Source organism: Aethalodelphis obliquidens, unplaced genomic scaffold, assembly GCF_003676395.1.
Source record: "Aethalodelphis obliquidens isolate GAN/ISIS:26980383/991018 unplaced genomic scaffold, ASM367639v1 scaffold80, whole genome shotgun sequence".
Taxonomy (NCBI): domain Eukaryota; kingdom Metazoa; phylum Chordata; class Mammalia; order Artiodactyla; family Delphinidae; genus Aethalodelphis; species Aethalodelphis obliquidens.
In genome coordinates this window covers 3,776,142-3,792,360 of record NW_020838024.1, presented here as the reverse complement: position 1 = coordinate 3,792,360, position 16,219 = coordinate 3,776,142, and the positions used below count along the sequence as shown (strand labels likewise).

Below are 16,219 nucleotides of genomic sequence, written 5' to 3'. Positions count from 1 at the left end.
GGCATTGGCTGTAGGATGGAAAACAAGTCAACGCAAGGGAAACCAGGGAAGCAGTTGTCAACAGTTGTTGGTGAGTAATTGGCTGGGGAGGTGGAGGGAGAGAAGAGCCAGGGTCTTTGGCTTGACTGACAATATGATTCTAGAACCAATTACAGTAGGTGGGGTTTTCCACACGCCTTCAAGCAATTCACTGACATCAGCTGGGTGTCGTACTCTTCAACCCAATTCTGACACTGTCTACCTGGAGACAACATCAGATGACACAGGTTAGGGACTCAGTCCCACAAGACTGCCCCCACTTTAGATGTCAGTCGCAAGTCCAGATCCTCACCTGTACCTTTGACTGTCCGGCTATAAATCAGAGGTTCCCACAACCGCCTCTTTGGGTTTGATGAATTTACTAGAGCGGCTCATTGAACTCAAAGAAACATTCCATTTACTAGATCTCTGGTTTATTTATAGAAGGAGATGACTGAGAATCAGCCAGATGGAAGAGATGCGCAGGGCGAGGTATGGGGAACGGGCGCGGAGCTCCCATGCCCTCTCTGCACCTCCCGGAAGCTCTCTAAACCCTGTCCTTTGGGTTTTCATGGAGGCTTCCTTACCTAGGCATGACTGATGAAATCATTTGCCATTGGCAGCGGGTTAAACTTCAGCCCCTCACCCCTTCCCTGAGGCTAGGGGCACAGAACTGAAAGTTCCAACCCTCTAATCACATGATTGTTTCTCCTGGCAACCAGCCCCCATCCTTAGTTGTGGTCCAAAAGTCACCTCATTAATATAACAAAAGACACTTCTTTTTTTTAGGAGCTCTGTGCTGGAAATGGGGACGGAGATCAGATATATATATATTTTTTAATAAATCACAATATCTCAGATGAACTTACCACTAACCAAGGCACAGGCATCAGGACAAGGGACCCGTCGGAAGGAGGGTGCAGTGAGTTTGGTTAAGGTCCTCTTCTCTCTGTGGGGCATCTCGACTGCCTGTTGGGACTCACGCCATCTTTATGTGCGGAAAGGTACGGAATGTTGAGATTCACCCTCTCCACTACTTCAGCATTTTAACAGAGACAAATGCGGTTAATATCAGGCTAATGTGTCATCTTCATGGTTGCCCAGGGAAGAATAGTTCTGGCTCACAATAGAATCACGTAGAGAATTTTTAAAAGTTAACACTCACATTTTTTCCAAGAGGCGTAGGTGATTCTATTATGTAGCCACTTAACCATGCTCTTTGAAAGACATTGGGTATAAACAGGTATATTATTATCTTTTTAATCATAAAAAGGTTTTCCCTCTAAAAATTTTGAAAACCTTAGAGAAGTCGATTTTTTAAAATTTGGCCGTTCCACCAGCCTTGAGATAGACGCTAGGTACAGCCACCTTACTGCAGGTTCCCCATGTCTGTGTCTGTACCCTGCTGGCTGTGAACAAACAGGAACTGAATCAGTGTCATCTGTGGGTCCCCCAGAAGGTTTCTGTTGACCCGCAGTCAGCGGGGATGGAGTCCTGTGTGGGCCATTTTGTGCTGGTTAAGCAACCCTCTTTCCGTGGGTCGCAGTCTTAGATTCCTAGGGCTACCACAAACTGGATGGCTTAAAACAGAAATTGATTCTCTTACAGTCCAGGAGGCCAGAAGTCCACAATCAAGGCCCAGGCAGGATTGGCTCCTTCTGGGGGTCCTGATGGAGAAAATGCCCCATGCCTGTCTCCCACCTTCTGCTGACTGCTGGCACTCCTTGGCTTGTAGACACATCACTTTAATCTCTGCCACCATCTTCACATGGCCTTCTTCCCCGTGTCTCTGTCCTCACTTCTTATAAGGAAACCAATCATTGGATTTTGGGCCCATTTTTATCTCAAAATCCTATTTTCAATTAAAGTCACATTCTGAGGTTCTAGGTGGATATGAATGGACTCACTATAGTCACCTGTGACTTGCACATGGTTAGGGGACACTAAGTAGGGGGAGCTGCCTTGGTCTCCTACCCTAAACTTGAGGTTCTTAAATATTCTTAGTCCCCAAACAAGAAAACGAGTCCTTGGCAATGGAGATATCCTGGTTCTGGGTCGACATCTACCCCATTGAAGATCCCAGCTTTCACCTGCTAAACTGACTGGTTCCAGAAGGAAGAGTATGGGGTGGGGTACCAGTGCAGGGAGTGGGCAGGGGGAGCAGGAAATACAGAACAGAGAACGCTCGTAGAATTTGTAACTTCAAGGACTGTTTCCTCTTCTCGTAGATTTCTTTAGCTATCGTTTTGTCCCACAGTCATCATTTAACATCTATAAAGGGCATGATGCCTGGGCATGAGCAGGGCAAGGGATCCGCCCCCCCATCCTCTTCTCTGACCATTTAGGCACTTAAAGTGCACTCACGCATTTGGCTTAAGACCTTACGGATGAAATCATTTCATCTGGATACTTCATGTGAAATCTATATTGTGCCCCTTGGGTAAAGAGCAAAGCTCAGGGGCTGTGGCTGCCTGTTATGCTCAGATGCATGCCAGAAATACTTGGCACGTGGCGTGTGCTCGGATTATAGCCAGACATGTCCAGAGGTGTCCTGTCTGTGTGCAAGGAAAGCCTTGCTCAGGCCTTAAGGTATTCATTGTTGCACATGTATCTCCCTTTAAGTAATGAACATTCTTGGAGTAAATCAAGTCTCATTTACATATGATTCATAAATAAATATATATATATGAGCTTACTACTCAAAGAGACCTTACTGTGAATATACTTATAAATAACCATACTTTAAATGCTTGTGTATAACCATGAAGTTCATGTATCATATTGAGTTTGCTTTAGTGGGGTTCCTGCTTTTAAAAAGGATTTAGAGCTTAGAGTTTCCCATCTTAGTACCACCAGACTGAGGTGTGTCCCTCTGCCTCACATGGCCCACCATCTGTGTTCTACCTGGTCTTCCCCAGTGCAGTGAACATACGTGAGGGGCAGGACTGTACAATGGAAAAGGTACAAAGGTCTGGGGTTTGAATCCTGATCCTTTTACTTTCTGACCTTGTAACTTTGGCCAAGATACTTATATTTTTCTGATCTTCAGTTTCCTCATCAGTAAAATGAGGATAATAATAGGTATCTCACTGGATGGTGTATTAATTTCCTAGAGCTGCCATAGTAAATACCATAAACCAATTGGCTTAAAACAACAGAAATCTATTCTCTCACAGATCTGGAGGCTAGAAGCCCCAAATCAAGGCATTGACAGGGCCATATTCCCTCCAAAGGCTCTAAGGAAGAATCCTTCCTTACCTCTTCTAGCTTCTGGTGGTTGCCAGCATTCCTTGGTTAATGGCAGCATAACTCCAGTCTCTGCCTCTGTCATCACGTGGCCTTCTTTCTATTTCCTCTATGTCTTCATCTGTCTCTCCTTGCAGGGACACCAGTCATTGGGCTTGGAGCCTACCCTAATCCAGAATGACCTGCTCTGAACTTGATTACATGTGCAAAAACCCTCTTTCAAAATAAGGTCACATTCTGGGGTTTGTGGGGGGGCGGGCGTGACATTTGTAGTGATACTGTTCAAGCCGGTACAGGTGCTTAGACTGAAATGAAGTCAATTCTTGAGGGCACCCGGAAGGGAGTGGTACATAGTAGAAACTCAAATTAAGTCACAGGAAGCCGTTTCTATATTAAGGCTTGTGCCATTTGCTCTGCAACCTCATCACTCCTTTCTCTGTTGACAATCACTCTTTTTGGTTATGCTGGGCCCCCTCATCTCGCTTTCTTCATCATCTTTTGGGGGCTCTTTTTCTAGGAATTTAGCTGCCAGCTCCTACTTTTCCTTTCTGCTATCATCACGGGAATTCTAACATTCGTCTAAATGACCCATCTGACACCCTGCCTCTGGTCTATAGGACTATGTCCAGACCTTACCCTTCTCTGCCCTGATCCCATAGTCGTTTCAAATACCTGTTCCCTGGTACCTCCTGTCCTCTTGACCCTGGAATCTCTGCTTTATCTGTCTTCCCAGTCTCCAGGCGTGGCTGAGGCTACCCACTTCTTGCTCCCGTCCTACCTAATGCTTCTAGTGAAAAATCCCACACCACCACTAAGTGGTTTCTTTATGGAGTTATAATTCCTGCTCTCAGCTGGACCTTCAGGGCTGCTTGAAAACCCCTTTACTCATTCCAAGTGGGTTTCCTTTCTCATTTCCCCCAGGAGCTACTGGGAACATTTCTCGAGCTCCTTAGCCCACCCCTGACCCTGCCTACTTTACCTCCTGTCTCCCCGAGAAAACAGAAGCTATAAAACACAAACTGACGTCCTCTCTACCACAGAGTCTCTGCTTGCCCTCCTCTTCCTGCTTTCTGTCTCTGAGCCGTAACATGAGTTAATTAGTCTCTCACTCACAGAGATCAGCCTTCTGCCTGGGCTGAATCCTCACTTCCTCCCCCCACTCCTTATGTTTTGCACTCCTCCTTTCTCCACTGACCCCCTTGCTTGCCTCAGTCTGTAAATACGCTTCAATGTTGCTCATCCTAAAAAGCGTCTTCATTTTCTTTAAAGTGAGCTGCTTGACCTTTCTTCTCTTGAGAGAACCAAGAGTAGCTTTTCATGCTTCTTAACCTCTCGGTGCCTGTTTTCTCATCTGTCAAATGAACTCACGATGGTACCTGCTTCATAGGGTTATTGTTAATATTAAATTGTATTTATATTCTTATGTGGTTACATTTTTGTAATATTAATGAAATTACAATTATGTAATATTAAGTAGGAACTGTGGTACAGTTCCTAGAACTCTGCGATTGTAGCTGTTTTGGGTGTAATAGCATCCGCTCTGGGCTTCGGTAGCACTCAGTTCTCAACACTGGCTGAGCACTGACAGATGATGATGTAAGTAGTTATTGGGTGTGTTTCTGTCCTCAGAAGTACACGAACTTCTTCAGTGTCCACATTACTTCATATCCATCTTTTTATCCCTAGGACTTGCCATGGTACTGTGTGTGCGTGTGTGTGTGTGTGTGTGTGTGTGTGTGTGTGTATGTGTATGTATATACACACATACTCCCCTGTTTGTTGTATGTATATAAAATAAACAAATACTTGAGCCCAACTGAATTGGATGGAACCATTTTCCTCCCTGAAGGGTAAAGTTGGTTTGACCTATTCCCAGATTTACCTCTGTTCCCTTGAGACTGTTTTGACCTGACGTGACATGGTTTTAAGTAAAGAATAATGTTTTTAACTGGTTAGCATAGTCAAAGGAAGGAATTTGATAGGATTATGGAGCCTTTACATGCATTTGTGAACTGAGACAAAGGCGTCAATGGAGAAGATTAATCAGTGCTGGCTCCCGAGGTAGAAGGAAGGAGAACAAAGCTGTTGGAGGATCAGCTCTGAGTCGAGCCCCTACCATCTGGCAGGCAGTGGGCCAGGACCCAAGGCTTTATGATGAACAAGATAGATGCTGGCCATTGGCCGTGCCCTGGAGACCCCAGTCCAGTGAGAGGTTGACTGGCCGGTACTTGAGGAACACTGTGTAATTATAGCTGTGCCAAACGCCGTGGAAGAGAAGCACGGGAGAGCCTAGCCGGGGGAGTGACCGGTCCAGGTGACTAGCAGTGAGTAGGGCGGTGTGTGAAGTGGGTCTGACAGAGGGACTAGCCTGTTTCTGGGTGGAGGTGTAGATAATTATGTGTTAGGTCCATGACGCAGTGTTCAGCATTTATGTGGGATCACATAACACAGTCTGTTGAAGGGATGCTGGCAGGTTTCAGGGTGATTCACAGAGACACTGGAAGCTGCATGTGTGAATAACCTGACATAAAAATGCGGGGAGAGGGAAACTCATTTTAGATGAACTTACGTTTTGGTCTGAAGTAGCTGACATTATATGAAGCTGCTGGCTTGTTAAAGACAGGACAATGGTCAGATTTTTAAGTCCTGGTCTATTGGTGATTTCCTGGGTGTTCCACGGATGCCAAAGAGGACAGTCTTGGAAGGCCTCACGTGGATCAGCTCACTATTTACACTCTTCTCTAAATACGTCTTGCATTTTTCAATCGTTGTGTCTTCTTTCCATTAACCTAAATGTTACTCATTGCAAGATCTAGTTCATCATCCAGTCAAAAAGCCTTCCCTTCCTGCCCAGCTGAAAGTCGTCCCTCCCTTTCATTGGACTGATTCCCCATTTCACTCCTTTTACCACTCTGAGTCTTGTCTTGTATCGTTGGCATATTTCTCATGTTGCTATGTTTTGTCTCAACTATATAGAAAATTCAGTAAAGACTATGCCAATCATGTAAAAGGCACCGAGTTTGAATGAATGAAAGAACAAATACATGAATGTTAACCTCTATAGAATTTCAAATATTGCTTTGTACCCAGTAGGTAGATATCTAATAAGCGCTGGCTGGTGCAGTCAGCAGGGGAAGGTATCATCTGGCCCCAGGCTTGCCAGTTTCTTGTCCTCTGTCTTAAAATAGGAGGTGTGTGCTCTTTTTTTTTTTTTTTCCTGGATGGTGTGAATCTGAAACCTTCCCCGTGGTGAAAACACTGTCTACTTTGTCTAATGTTCATTTTAGCCGAACTGATTATTTTGGCAAAACAGTCTACTCTCCGTAAACTAGAGAGAGAAAGGCAGTCTTGCCAAAGATAATCTCTCAAATAGACTCCTCCGGATGGCCGCTCAACCTGTGTCCAGCAGGAGCTCCGTGAAGTTTTGATCCGTAGGGTTTTTAGCATTTTTCCTAAAGGAAGTCAAAGAAACTTTCTCTTCCTGGATCGCTCTGTGCCTCTGGATTCTTTTGGTTGGGTTGGTGTATTCCAAAACTCAGACCTGCCCACTAGCCAGATGTCTGCGACCGCTGAGTTTCCACTGGTTTTTCAGTTCCCAGTGATTAAACCGAGAGAAAAGAAGGTGATGCCACGTCTGGCCAAGGGCAGACGTCGCCAGTTGCCAAAGCCCCAGTGTCCATCGCGTGGTTGACAGGGTCTCTGCAGCCCTCGCAGGAGGCAGGCAAGTCTTTCAAAAGGGCCGAACTTCAAGGAAAAGCTCTTAAGTAAGAGTGTCATTTGGAAATGATTTGACGAATAGGACACTTACCGACCAGCCATTGAAAATCCCATTTGTGATATATTAGCAGGAATGTTTGGAGCCCACGTGGAAGGTAAGGTCTGCCTTTCCCACATGCTGCCCTTCACAGCTGACACATTACACATGTCTCCAGAGCGTAACATATGGCTTCCTGAACTTGCAAGTGGGGCCCAACGTGCTCTGTTGAAACAGTGTCTGTTTAAACAGTCTCCTGGAGAAGTGAGCCATAGTCACTAAAATAGTTAATTTCATGTCTGTGAGTGTTGTCTCTAGAGCCCTTTAAAATGTGATGCTTAAGAAGCATAGTAGAAAATTTGCAGATTTAAGGCGTTATCCGCCTCTGAAAGGGTAGTGGACCCTCCGTCCTAACTTGTACATTTTGGAAGACTCAGCATAAACCAAAAAGGGAACCATGCAGATCATCTAATTTAAGCCTAACCATAATCACCATCTTTTTGGTGCCTAATATGCGGCAGGCCCTTTATGTACATTGCATTTAATTCCCAGGCTAATGTGCACGTAGGTAAGGTTTCTCCCATTTTACAGATAAGGAAATAGAGACTTAAATGTGGATGACCTACTCCAGACCACCTAAATGCGAGGTGGTGGTGCTGGAATTTCAACTCGGCAGCACTTAAAGTCTGAAGGCTCTTTCTTTCTCTATGCCAGGCATTCTTAATTTAGGCTTACAGATGGGCCTAGGGGTAGGGGTTTACGCTGCTGGAGAACCCTCTTTGAATAATCTTTTTTTTCTTTTTTTTTGGCCGAGGTGCGAGGCTTGCGGGATCGTGGTTTCCCGACCAGGGATCGAACCCGGGCCTCCTGCAGTAGAAGCACCCAGTTCTGACCACTGGACCACCAGGGAATTCCCCAGAGAGCCCCCTTCTGTATGCAAACGTTTGTGTGTTTGTGCATTATTCTGAGAAAAGTCCATACGATAATCAGATTCTCCAGGGGCTTTGTGAGGCCTCCCAAGAGCCCCATTCTGGCAGCAGGCCGCCTTTATTTTAGAGACGAGGAGACAGCACGTGAGAATGCAGACTGTCCAAAGGCACTTGGTCTGGTGATGATTTGACCAGAAAATCAACCACAAGAACTTCTTTCTAAATTCCGTGCGTGCGTGTGTGTGTGTGTGTGTGTGTGTGTGAAATAAATCACGTGTAGAGAAGAGTGCAGAAAACAAGAACGTAGACTTCAACAAGTGAACATCTGTAGAGGCACCAACCAGGTCAGGAAATTGAGCCGGACTCTAGACTGCGCCCAGGTGTCCCTTCCAGATCAGATGCCACACACACCCCCCAGCCAATATCCTTGTTCTTTTCTTTATGGTTTTATCGTCTATATATGCATCCCTAAACAATATGGATCCGTTTTCTCCGTTTCCATCTTTATATACGTGCAGTCGTACTGTTGTGTTCTTTTGTGTCTTACTCGTTTCACCAATATTGTTTTAAATATTCATCCGTGTTCTTGCACGCAGTTGTGTTCATTTTCACTGCTGTGTGATATTCCGTTGTTTGATTATATTGTAATTTATTCATCCGTGTTCTGTTATTGGATGTGTGATGATTTGTCATTTTTGCCTATTATGAACAATGCTTTCATTGACATTTCATACATGTCTTATACATAGGTTGCACATGCAACTCCTAGAGAAAGCCTAATATTTATTAAGCTTTTGTAGGAAACAAAATACCTAGTTCCGTAAGGAAAAAGTGAAGAAGAATTCTCTTCTCCCATCCCTGTCCTTAATGACGCCTTGTGGAGGAAGAAAATTCTTTCAAGTAAAGTCTCTACTTAGCCTTAGCATGGGTTCCCGTTGTCCCCAAACCTGCAGTCCAAATCAGAGCAGTCGTTGAACCTGGGTCAGTCCAGGGCCCTCTGCCCACCCTGCTCCCCAGATCGCTGGGACCAGAATCTCTCCAGGATGGGACCCAGGAGTCTGCGTATTTAACCAGTTCACATGCGGTTCCCCTGACTGGGGGACACTGGCTTCACCCTGATGGATTGATGGGGCGTGGATCCTTGGTTGGGAAGAGATTTGGAGGAAGTGTACCTAGGATTAAAATCTCGGAAAAGTGGCCTCAGAAGAGTTAATGGAGTAGAAAAGCTGAGGGAGCTGGATTTGTTTAGCTTGTTTAAAAATAAAATCTGAAACATCATTAAATAGTTGTTTGCAAAAGGATGAAAGAGTTTCAGAAATGAAGAAAGAAATATTTGCCAAGTCAGAGGTTGGAGCTGAGCAAGAGGAAGAAACTCCTGCTAAAATCAGACACTGAGCGTTTACTAGGCACCCCGGGGCTAAGGAATAAAGGCTGTTGTCCGTGCCTTGAGGGAGCTGGAGACCCGGACACAAAAGTAGCACCCGCTGAGCTGGCGCACAAAAGCCGGGACGCGATATTTCATCAAGTCTAGACTGTGGGCTTCAGTGGAGGTGAGTGGGCGGGCCCTCGGGGACTGACAGCGGCGAGAAGCCCAGAGAGGTCACCTGGAAAGGCTTAAAGAGCCTGCAGGGTCCCTCGGGCTTTAGAAGGCAGCCTTTCCAGAGGCGGATGGGATGACTGCCTTCTGAGGCAGTGGCATCCATCGTTTTTTATTGTGATTCCCCAGTAAGAAATATATTTTATATCACCACCCACTACACACTTAGAAGTTTCATAGAACGTTTAACCTTATTAAATATTATGCATCTGATGTTTAACATTTTTTTTCTACTTTATTATTTTTTTTAATGTTGGATTAATCCACTAAGAGGTTAAAAACACTGTTCTAAGGGAACCAGGAGCTCAGCTTGGAGGCAGAGCTGAGCCTGCCCTGTGGAGGGAGTGCCAGCAGGGGGAGGGGGTTTATTGATGTGCTGGTGGTCTCCGGAAGCCTTCCTTGATTCCGGAGTATGAGTGAATTACTTTGGAATGTTATGGCAAGACTTCACACTTCATCTGTCCTGTGATCTACTTCTGACAGTGTTACCCGAAAACCGGATCCACCTCTTGGTGGATGTCGAGCCAATAGACACAGCCCAGCCGAAGATCAGGAGGAGGAAGGATTCCTTACTTCCAGTAAGGAGAACCCCAGGGATCTCTCCCAAAGCAGCATCTCCCCCAACAGCAAAGTGGGGCAAGTTTTATGCTCAGGTACATGCATATTCATGAGGGGGCTTGAGCAGAGGAGAATTCAGCATAGAACTGGGCCACAGGTCAACTAGTCCAAGCTTTAGCTGATTGAAGTCAGGAGGGTCAACATCCATCCTCCTCCTGGGTGGGGGCCTTAACATCCATCCTCCTCCTGGGTGGGGGCCTTAGTTCCTGCAGGACTCAGAGATATATTATTATGTCTGTCCCTTGAGGAGGAACTAGGGCTCTGCTTTATCACTGCACTGTTGTTTGACGGCCTTTTCTCTGTTTCCGAATTCCTTTGTTCCCTTGGGGTCATTAATCACTGAGACCTGTTCAAGGGCAAGCATTATGGCCAGGCTTAGATCACAAAATGGCTTAGGTCAGAACGGCTTCTCTTATGTCAGGAAAGCCATTCCTGGTTCTCTTTCTCCGGGGACCCCCTAACCTGTCTGCTTACAGCCCCGGATGCGGGCGGGGGTGGAGGGTTCTGTCATACCAACACCCAGCTCTTCAACTTCCCTGACAAAGTGGGTGTCCAGCGATGCAGTTCAGTTCTGACCCTAATGCCTTGGAGTTAGCATCTGACCCCACAGGTTAAGGTCTCAGTCCCACAAGAGTGCTCCCACTTCAGATGCCAGTTTAAGGTCCTGGGCCAACCATGCTTCTCACTGGCCAGTTATAAAGTCCAAGGGTCCCACAACCCCCCTCCTCAGGTTTTTGTTTGTTTGTTTAAAATATTTATTTATTTCGTTGCACCTGGTCTTAGTTGTGGCAGGCAGGCTCGCTGGCTCCTTAGTTGAGGCATGCAGACTCTTAGTTGCGGCACGTGGGATCTAGTTCCCGGACCGGAGATCGAACCTGGGGCCCCTGCATTGGGAGCGCAGAGTCTTAGCCGTTGCACCACCAGGGAAGTCCCGCCCTCCTCAGGTTTCATGATCTGCTTGAACGGCTCACAGAACTCAGGAGGGCACTTCCCTTACTATTGTCAGCTTATTATAAAGGATACCATTCGGGAGCAGCCAAATGGAAGAAACGCATAGGGCAAGGTATGGGGTGTGTGTGCGCATGCGTGTGGGAGCTCAAGGCTCCCATGCCCTGTCCTCGGCACCTTTGTAGCCGAGCGGGGACCCTGGACCCTCCCCGCGACAGACCCCTCTCCCGTATCCTCTGCTGTAGCTCCTCTCTGAAGTACGCAGATAATGGTATCTCCTACACGTTGCCTGGGCTTTTCAGATGCTGAGAAACCACCACCAAATGGAAGAACTACTGGATGATCTTGAGCACACAGCCCCCAGACCTTCTGGTGCCTAAGCCGCCCATCGTCCAATCAGAGAATCGTGCCCGAGCTGATCACACACCCTGGGACGCCACCCTTCCTCCACCCCACCCCGCCTTTAAAAATGCTTTGCTGAAACCCTTCAGGGCGTCCGGGGTTTTGGGGGGCACGAGCCACCCTTTCTCCTTGCATGGCCCTGCAATAAACCTTTCTCTCCTCAAACTCCCGACATTTCGGTTTGTTGGGCACACGAACTTGTGTCCGGTGACAGATCCACGTGTAACTAATTTTAGAGAGCCCCTGCAATCAGATTTTTCTCTGCCTGAGTTGAGGGCCTTAGCGGCCCTGAGAAGGAAAATCCTTTCATGTGGCCTTTCTTTGCTTAGGTGCTTTCAGTCAGTCCTCTGAGATTTAATATCCTTTTGATCTGCCCAATCCAGTTTTAATTTGGTCAGTTTAAATTAGGGAAGGATTTTAAAAGGCAACACTAATAACAATGCTGCGTTTGGGATAATGTAGGTAGGAGTAACTGGTCGGAAATGTGCTTCAGTTAACTTTTTTTGTTTTGTCGTGGTTGGTAAAATGCAGTGGGGGGAATAAGCTGATCTGTTTCTTGGTGTTTGCTACATTTTGTTGTTAAGTAAACCTTGCTATTCCACTAACAAATGCTTGTGCCTTGGGCGGTATGTTTGTTTCTTCCCCTTCAATAGGAAGCCTGATTTGTAATTGAAGAGAAAACCTAATGTCTTCTTTGTGAGTAAATTGATGGTTGTAGGAGAATTGGGGATGATTTGGCCCAGACACACTCTTTCTTTGTTAAACAGTATTTAGAGAGCCTTCATGTGAAGCTGTGCTATCTGATAGCCCCTGGCTACTGGCACTTGAAGTTTAAAATTAAAATTAAAAATTCAGTTCCTCAGTGGCGTTGGCCACATTTCCACTGCTCAGTAGCCACGTGTGGCTAATTGGAGACTGGCGTTTGGGGCCAGATCATTCTTGCTTGGGGGGAGGGAGCCATCCCATGCATTGTACGGTGTTTAGCAGCACCCCAGGCTCTACCTACTGGATGCCAGGAGCGTTCTCTAGTCATGACAGTCAAAACTGTCTGTTGAGATTGCTAAATGTCCCTTGAGGGGCAGAGTCACCCCTGGTTGAGACTCACTGGCCGAGTGGCTACAGTTTTGGACAGCGCAGATATAGAACATTTCCATTATCACAGACAGTACTGTTCTAGAATAATTCCTAGCACTGTTCGGTGTTTGAAAACACAAACACCAAACAGTGTTTCAAACACTGTTTGAAAACACATTTTATAAATTAAACCTTTTAAACTTTAGAGGAATCCCAGTGGTCATCCAGTTCAAAGCTTTGGGAAACTGAGGCAGAGAGGTGTTTTTTTTCCAGGTGACTTCAGATCCATAGCATGTAGGTGTCCATCTAAAGTTCTGGGCTTCACGCAGCCTAGAGGACAGACTTGTGATTTTCATTCAAACCTACCTCATGCTTGCTGTGTGCTTGCACTCCGTGATGGCAAAAAGAAGGAGGACTTTCCTCCTTCATGCGGGAAGGAGGGAGTCCTGAGAAATGGAAGACACCCCGCCCTGAGACTCAGAGAAGCAAATTCCTGACTTGAACACTGGGTTATACCTGTTGCACTCCTCCCCGGCCTGTGGCTTTCTGTAAAGCCCTGCCTCTAGGCTAGGGTGGGAGGGGTGCTGGGGACATCTGGTGGCCTCACCCTTGCTCTATGAGAGGGCACAGTCCTGTTGGGTTTCCCAGTTCCATGAGTACAGAGAGACGTGAACACGCTTCTGGCCCATGGAAGACTGCGGTCCTTTAAGAGTCCCCCCTGTTAGCTTTTAAATCTCCAGTCTCCTTGCGTCTTCCTGGAAGTAGTCTGTGGCAAAGCCTTTAATATGAATTACTTGGAGATTCTTATTTTCGGGGTCACAGGGAAGCAGCCAGCCCTAGAGACCTGTCTACAGAAAGCATTGGGGAGGGAAGAAGAGTCTATTTCAGGGTGGTGGTGTCCACAGCTGGAGAGGCCAGAAAGTAGGCTTAGCAAAGGCTGGGGTGGGGATGTGTCTGGAGGGCAGGCTGGGCCTGCAAAGTTTCCCAGGGGCTTTGATGTGTCCCAGGATCTCCTCCCCCTCGATGAACCCCCCCATGCTTCACATACCTCCCATTGACTCTTCTTCCATCACCGAGTTTATTCTCTCCTCTGCTCTAAAATCTTCAACGGCTCGCTGCTGCCTTTTCACGTTGGACAATTCTTGGTACTCAAGGCTCTTTTTGCTCTTCTATTATCTTCTTTCCCTTCTAAGAGTAGAAACTGTTTTTTGTGCAGCTGAAAGCTTTACTGTTGCTGCGGTTTGCAGAATTATTCTCTTGGGGCTGAGGGTCCGTGGTGGCGGACACTTTGCTCAGAGCTATTTGATGTGGAATAGTTTGCTCAGGAGGAAGTTAAGTTTCGGTGATACTCCGTTGAGTCGGAGGCCTAGACAACTACTTGAAAGCAGCATACAGCTCAAAATTCCAAGTCCAGTAAACAGGCCAGAAGCAGCAACTACCAAAGCAGATGAATGATCGCATGTGTAAATCCTCAGGGAACCTTGGGCTGGTGGCTGGTTGGTCCTGTAACATCAGGAGCCCAGTGAGCTGCTGACCAGGTCCAAGGTCAGTGTTCTGCGGTGGCAGCTGTCAGGTTTAGCTGGAACTAAGCTAATGTGTAAACTGGCCTCTTGGTCTTTTTAAGTTGCTTCATCTTCCCCATTTCAGTTCAAAGAAGTTGCTTTTCTTTCAGAGTTTGGTGACTGGCTGCTCCTTCATCGAATTGTGGATGTTTTCTTTTGGGAAACCGGTCTTTTTGGGTGTCTCCATGGTGAAGGGAAAGGTATTTTTAAAGTCGTGCATTTGGGGGCAGGTTCTGATCTGAGCGATGGGAGGCTTGGGGAGTGGGGAGGACCAAGGTCCCGCCGGCTGCATGGCCGTGGCCGCTGTATTGCTCACTGGCTCTGCATCTCCCTTTTGCTCCACAGACCAACGAGTGGAACAAGAATGATGACCGGCTGCTGCAGGCCGTGGAGAACGGAGACGCAGAGAAGGTGGCCTCGCTGCTGGGCAAGAAGGGGGCCAGCGCCACCAAACATGACAGCGAGGGCAAGACCGCGTAAGCTAAAGAGATTGGCTTCTGACGGCCGCCTCTGGGTTCTCAACCCGTTCTCTGGAATTCCCGGGGTCCCTGGGGGAACTTTGCCAGTGCATCTATGGGGACTTTGGGAAATTACTGCCTCTACCGCATCCCGCATGTTAAAATGTATAAGAGGATATTGTAATCCAGTTCCTTTCTCTTCAAGGTCCAAATTACATATTTGGGCTTTACCTTGAATGGCCACATTTGCTCCCAGGTGTGACCGGAGATTTTCCCAGAGAAAACATAGCACCAGGCTTGCAGCCAGTTAACTGATAGGTGGGAAAAGAGTTCTGCCCCAGATTAGAAACAGCGTAAAAGAGAAAGTAATGTTTTCATAACCCTCAAATCTTATTATTTATAGTATTATTTCTTATGAAACCCCTTCCTTCACATAGACCTGTAATTTTGTATAAATTTTGCTTTATGATTTGCCATATGTGGTACTTTTGTCCACCATAATTAAAACTATATATTTAAGTGTGTTGTGTGTGTGTGTGTGTGTGTGTGTGTGTGTGCTTGTTTGTTTGTTTGTTTGTTTGTATCCATCCTTACTCTGGTCGTACTGTAGAGAGATCTTTAGACTTCTAATCTGGACTCTATCACTTAGGAGTTGTGTAGTCCTTGAATTTCAATTTCTTCATTGTACAGTGGAGATGACAGTATTCAACCGCTAGGGCAGTTATAAGAATAAAACAAGATACTGACTTTGGTTGGGTGCTCCCAGGAGCAGGCTGTGAGGTGAGGATTTGAGGGTAAGTAGTTTTTATAGCCCGTGATCCCAGGAAGTGCTTGGTAAGGGAATGAAGCCTCTATAGCATGTTATTGACAGGATACTGCTCTGGGCAACCGAGACTCGTTCCCACTAAGGACCTCTGGGAATCTGTTTAGATTTAGAGCAGGGTGTGGCCCACTGTCTTTGTAAATCAGGTGTTATTAGAATGCAGCCACACCCATTCATTCAGCATTGTCCTGCTTCTGCACCACAAAGGCAGATTTGAGTGGTAAGACAAGGACTGCATGGCCCACAAAGCCTGACGTATTAACTAGTTTGCTTACCCCAGGCTTAAACTATGCCCAGAGTTATCCCACCCGAGGGGTGAGGAAACTGGGGTATCTATTCCTGATCTCCTGTCCCTCCCAAGGTTGAGTGCCTCTCCTAGGGGCCATAATGCTCGTGGCCAGAACACTTCCAAGACGTTGAGGAAGGGGCACCGACAGCCACAGACACCGTGTGTAAAGAGCTGCACAGTGCCCAGCCCACAGCAGACACTTGATAAAGCCAGCTCCCTTCCTTTCTTGTCCTAGATGAGTGGTTCTCAATCCTGGCAGCTCCTGCATTAGACTCTCCTGGGGTGCTCTTCAAACATGTTGATGCCATGCCCGCCCCAGATGTTCTGAGTCATTTGGTCTAGGGAGAGGCCCAGGAATCAATATTTTTTAAAGTATCCCATGTAGGTTCAACCAGAGGGAACCATTCTCTGGAAACTAAACTAGATTGACTCTAGATTGAAGGCTAAGTATCAGGCATGACTGGAAAATTGTCAGGAGAAAATTGTCACATTTTAGCATAC

General features: G+C 46.6%; 1 protein-coding gene across 10 annotated transcripts in view; it reads left to right on the top strand.

Moving 5' to 3' along the window:
- RAI14 (retinoic acid induced 14) overlaps positions 1-16,219 on the top strand; it is a 147,522-nt gene that overhangs the window by 80,054 nt on the left and 51,249 nt on the right. For 5 of the 10 annotated variants that reach the window (XM_027092718.1, XM_027092717.1, XM_027092712.1 and 2 more), the window contains exons 1-2: positions 14,319-14,348; positions 14,494-14,624. In XM_027092718.1, coding sequence (XP_026948519.1) covers positions 14,334-14,348; positions 14,494-14,624 — 146 coding nt within the window. In that variant the 5' untranslated portion in view covers positions 14,319-14,333. Of the gene's footprint in view, positions 1-14,318; positions 14,349-14,493; positions 14,625-16,219 lie in introns of those variants that run through there. The other 5 variants (XM_027092713.1, XM_027092715.1, XM_027092719.1 and 2 more) reach the window with 1 other exon arrangement.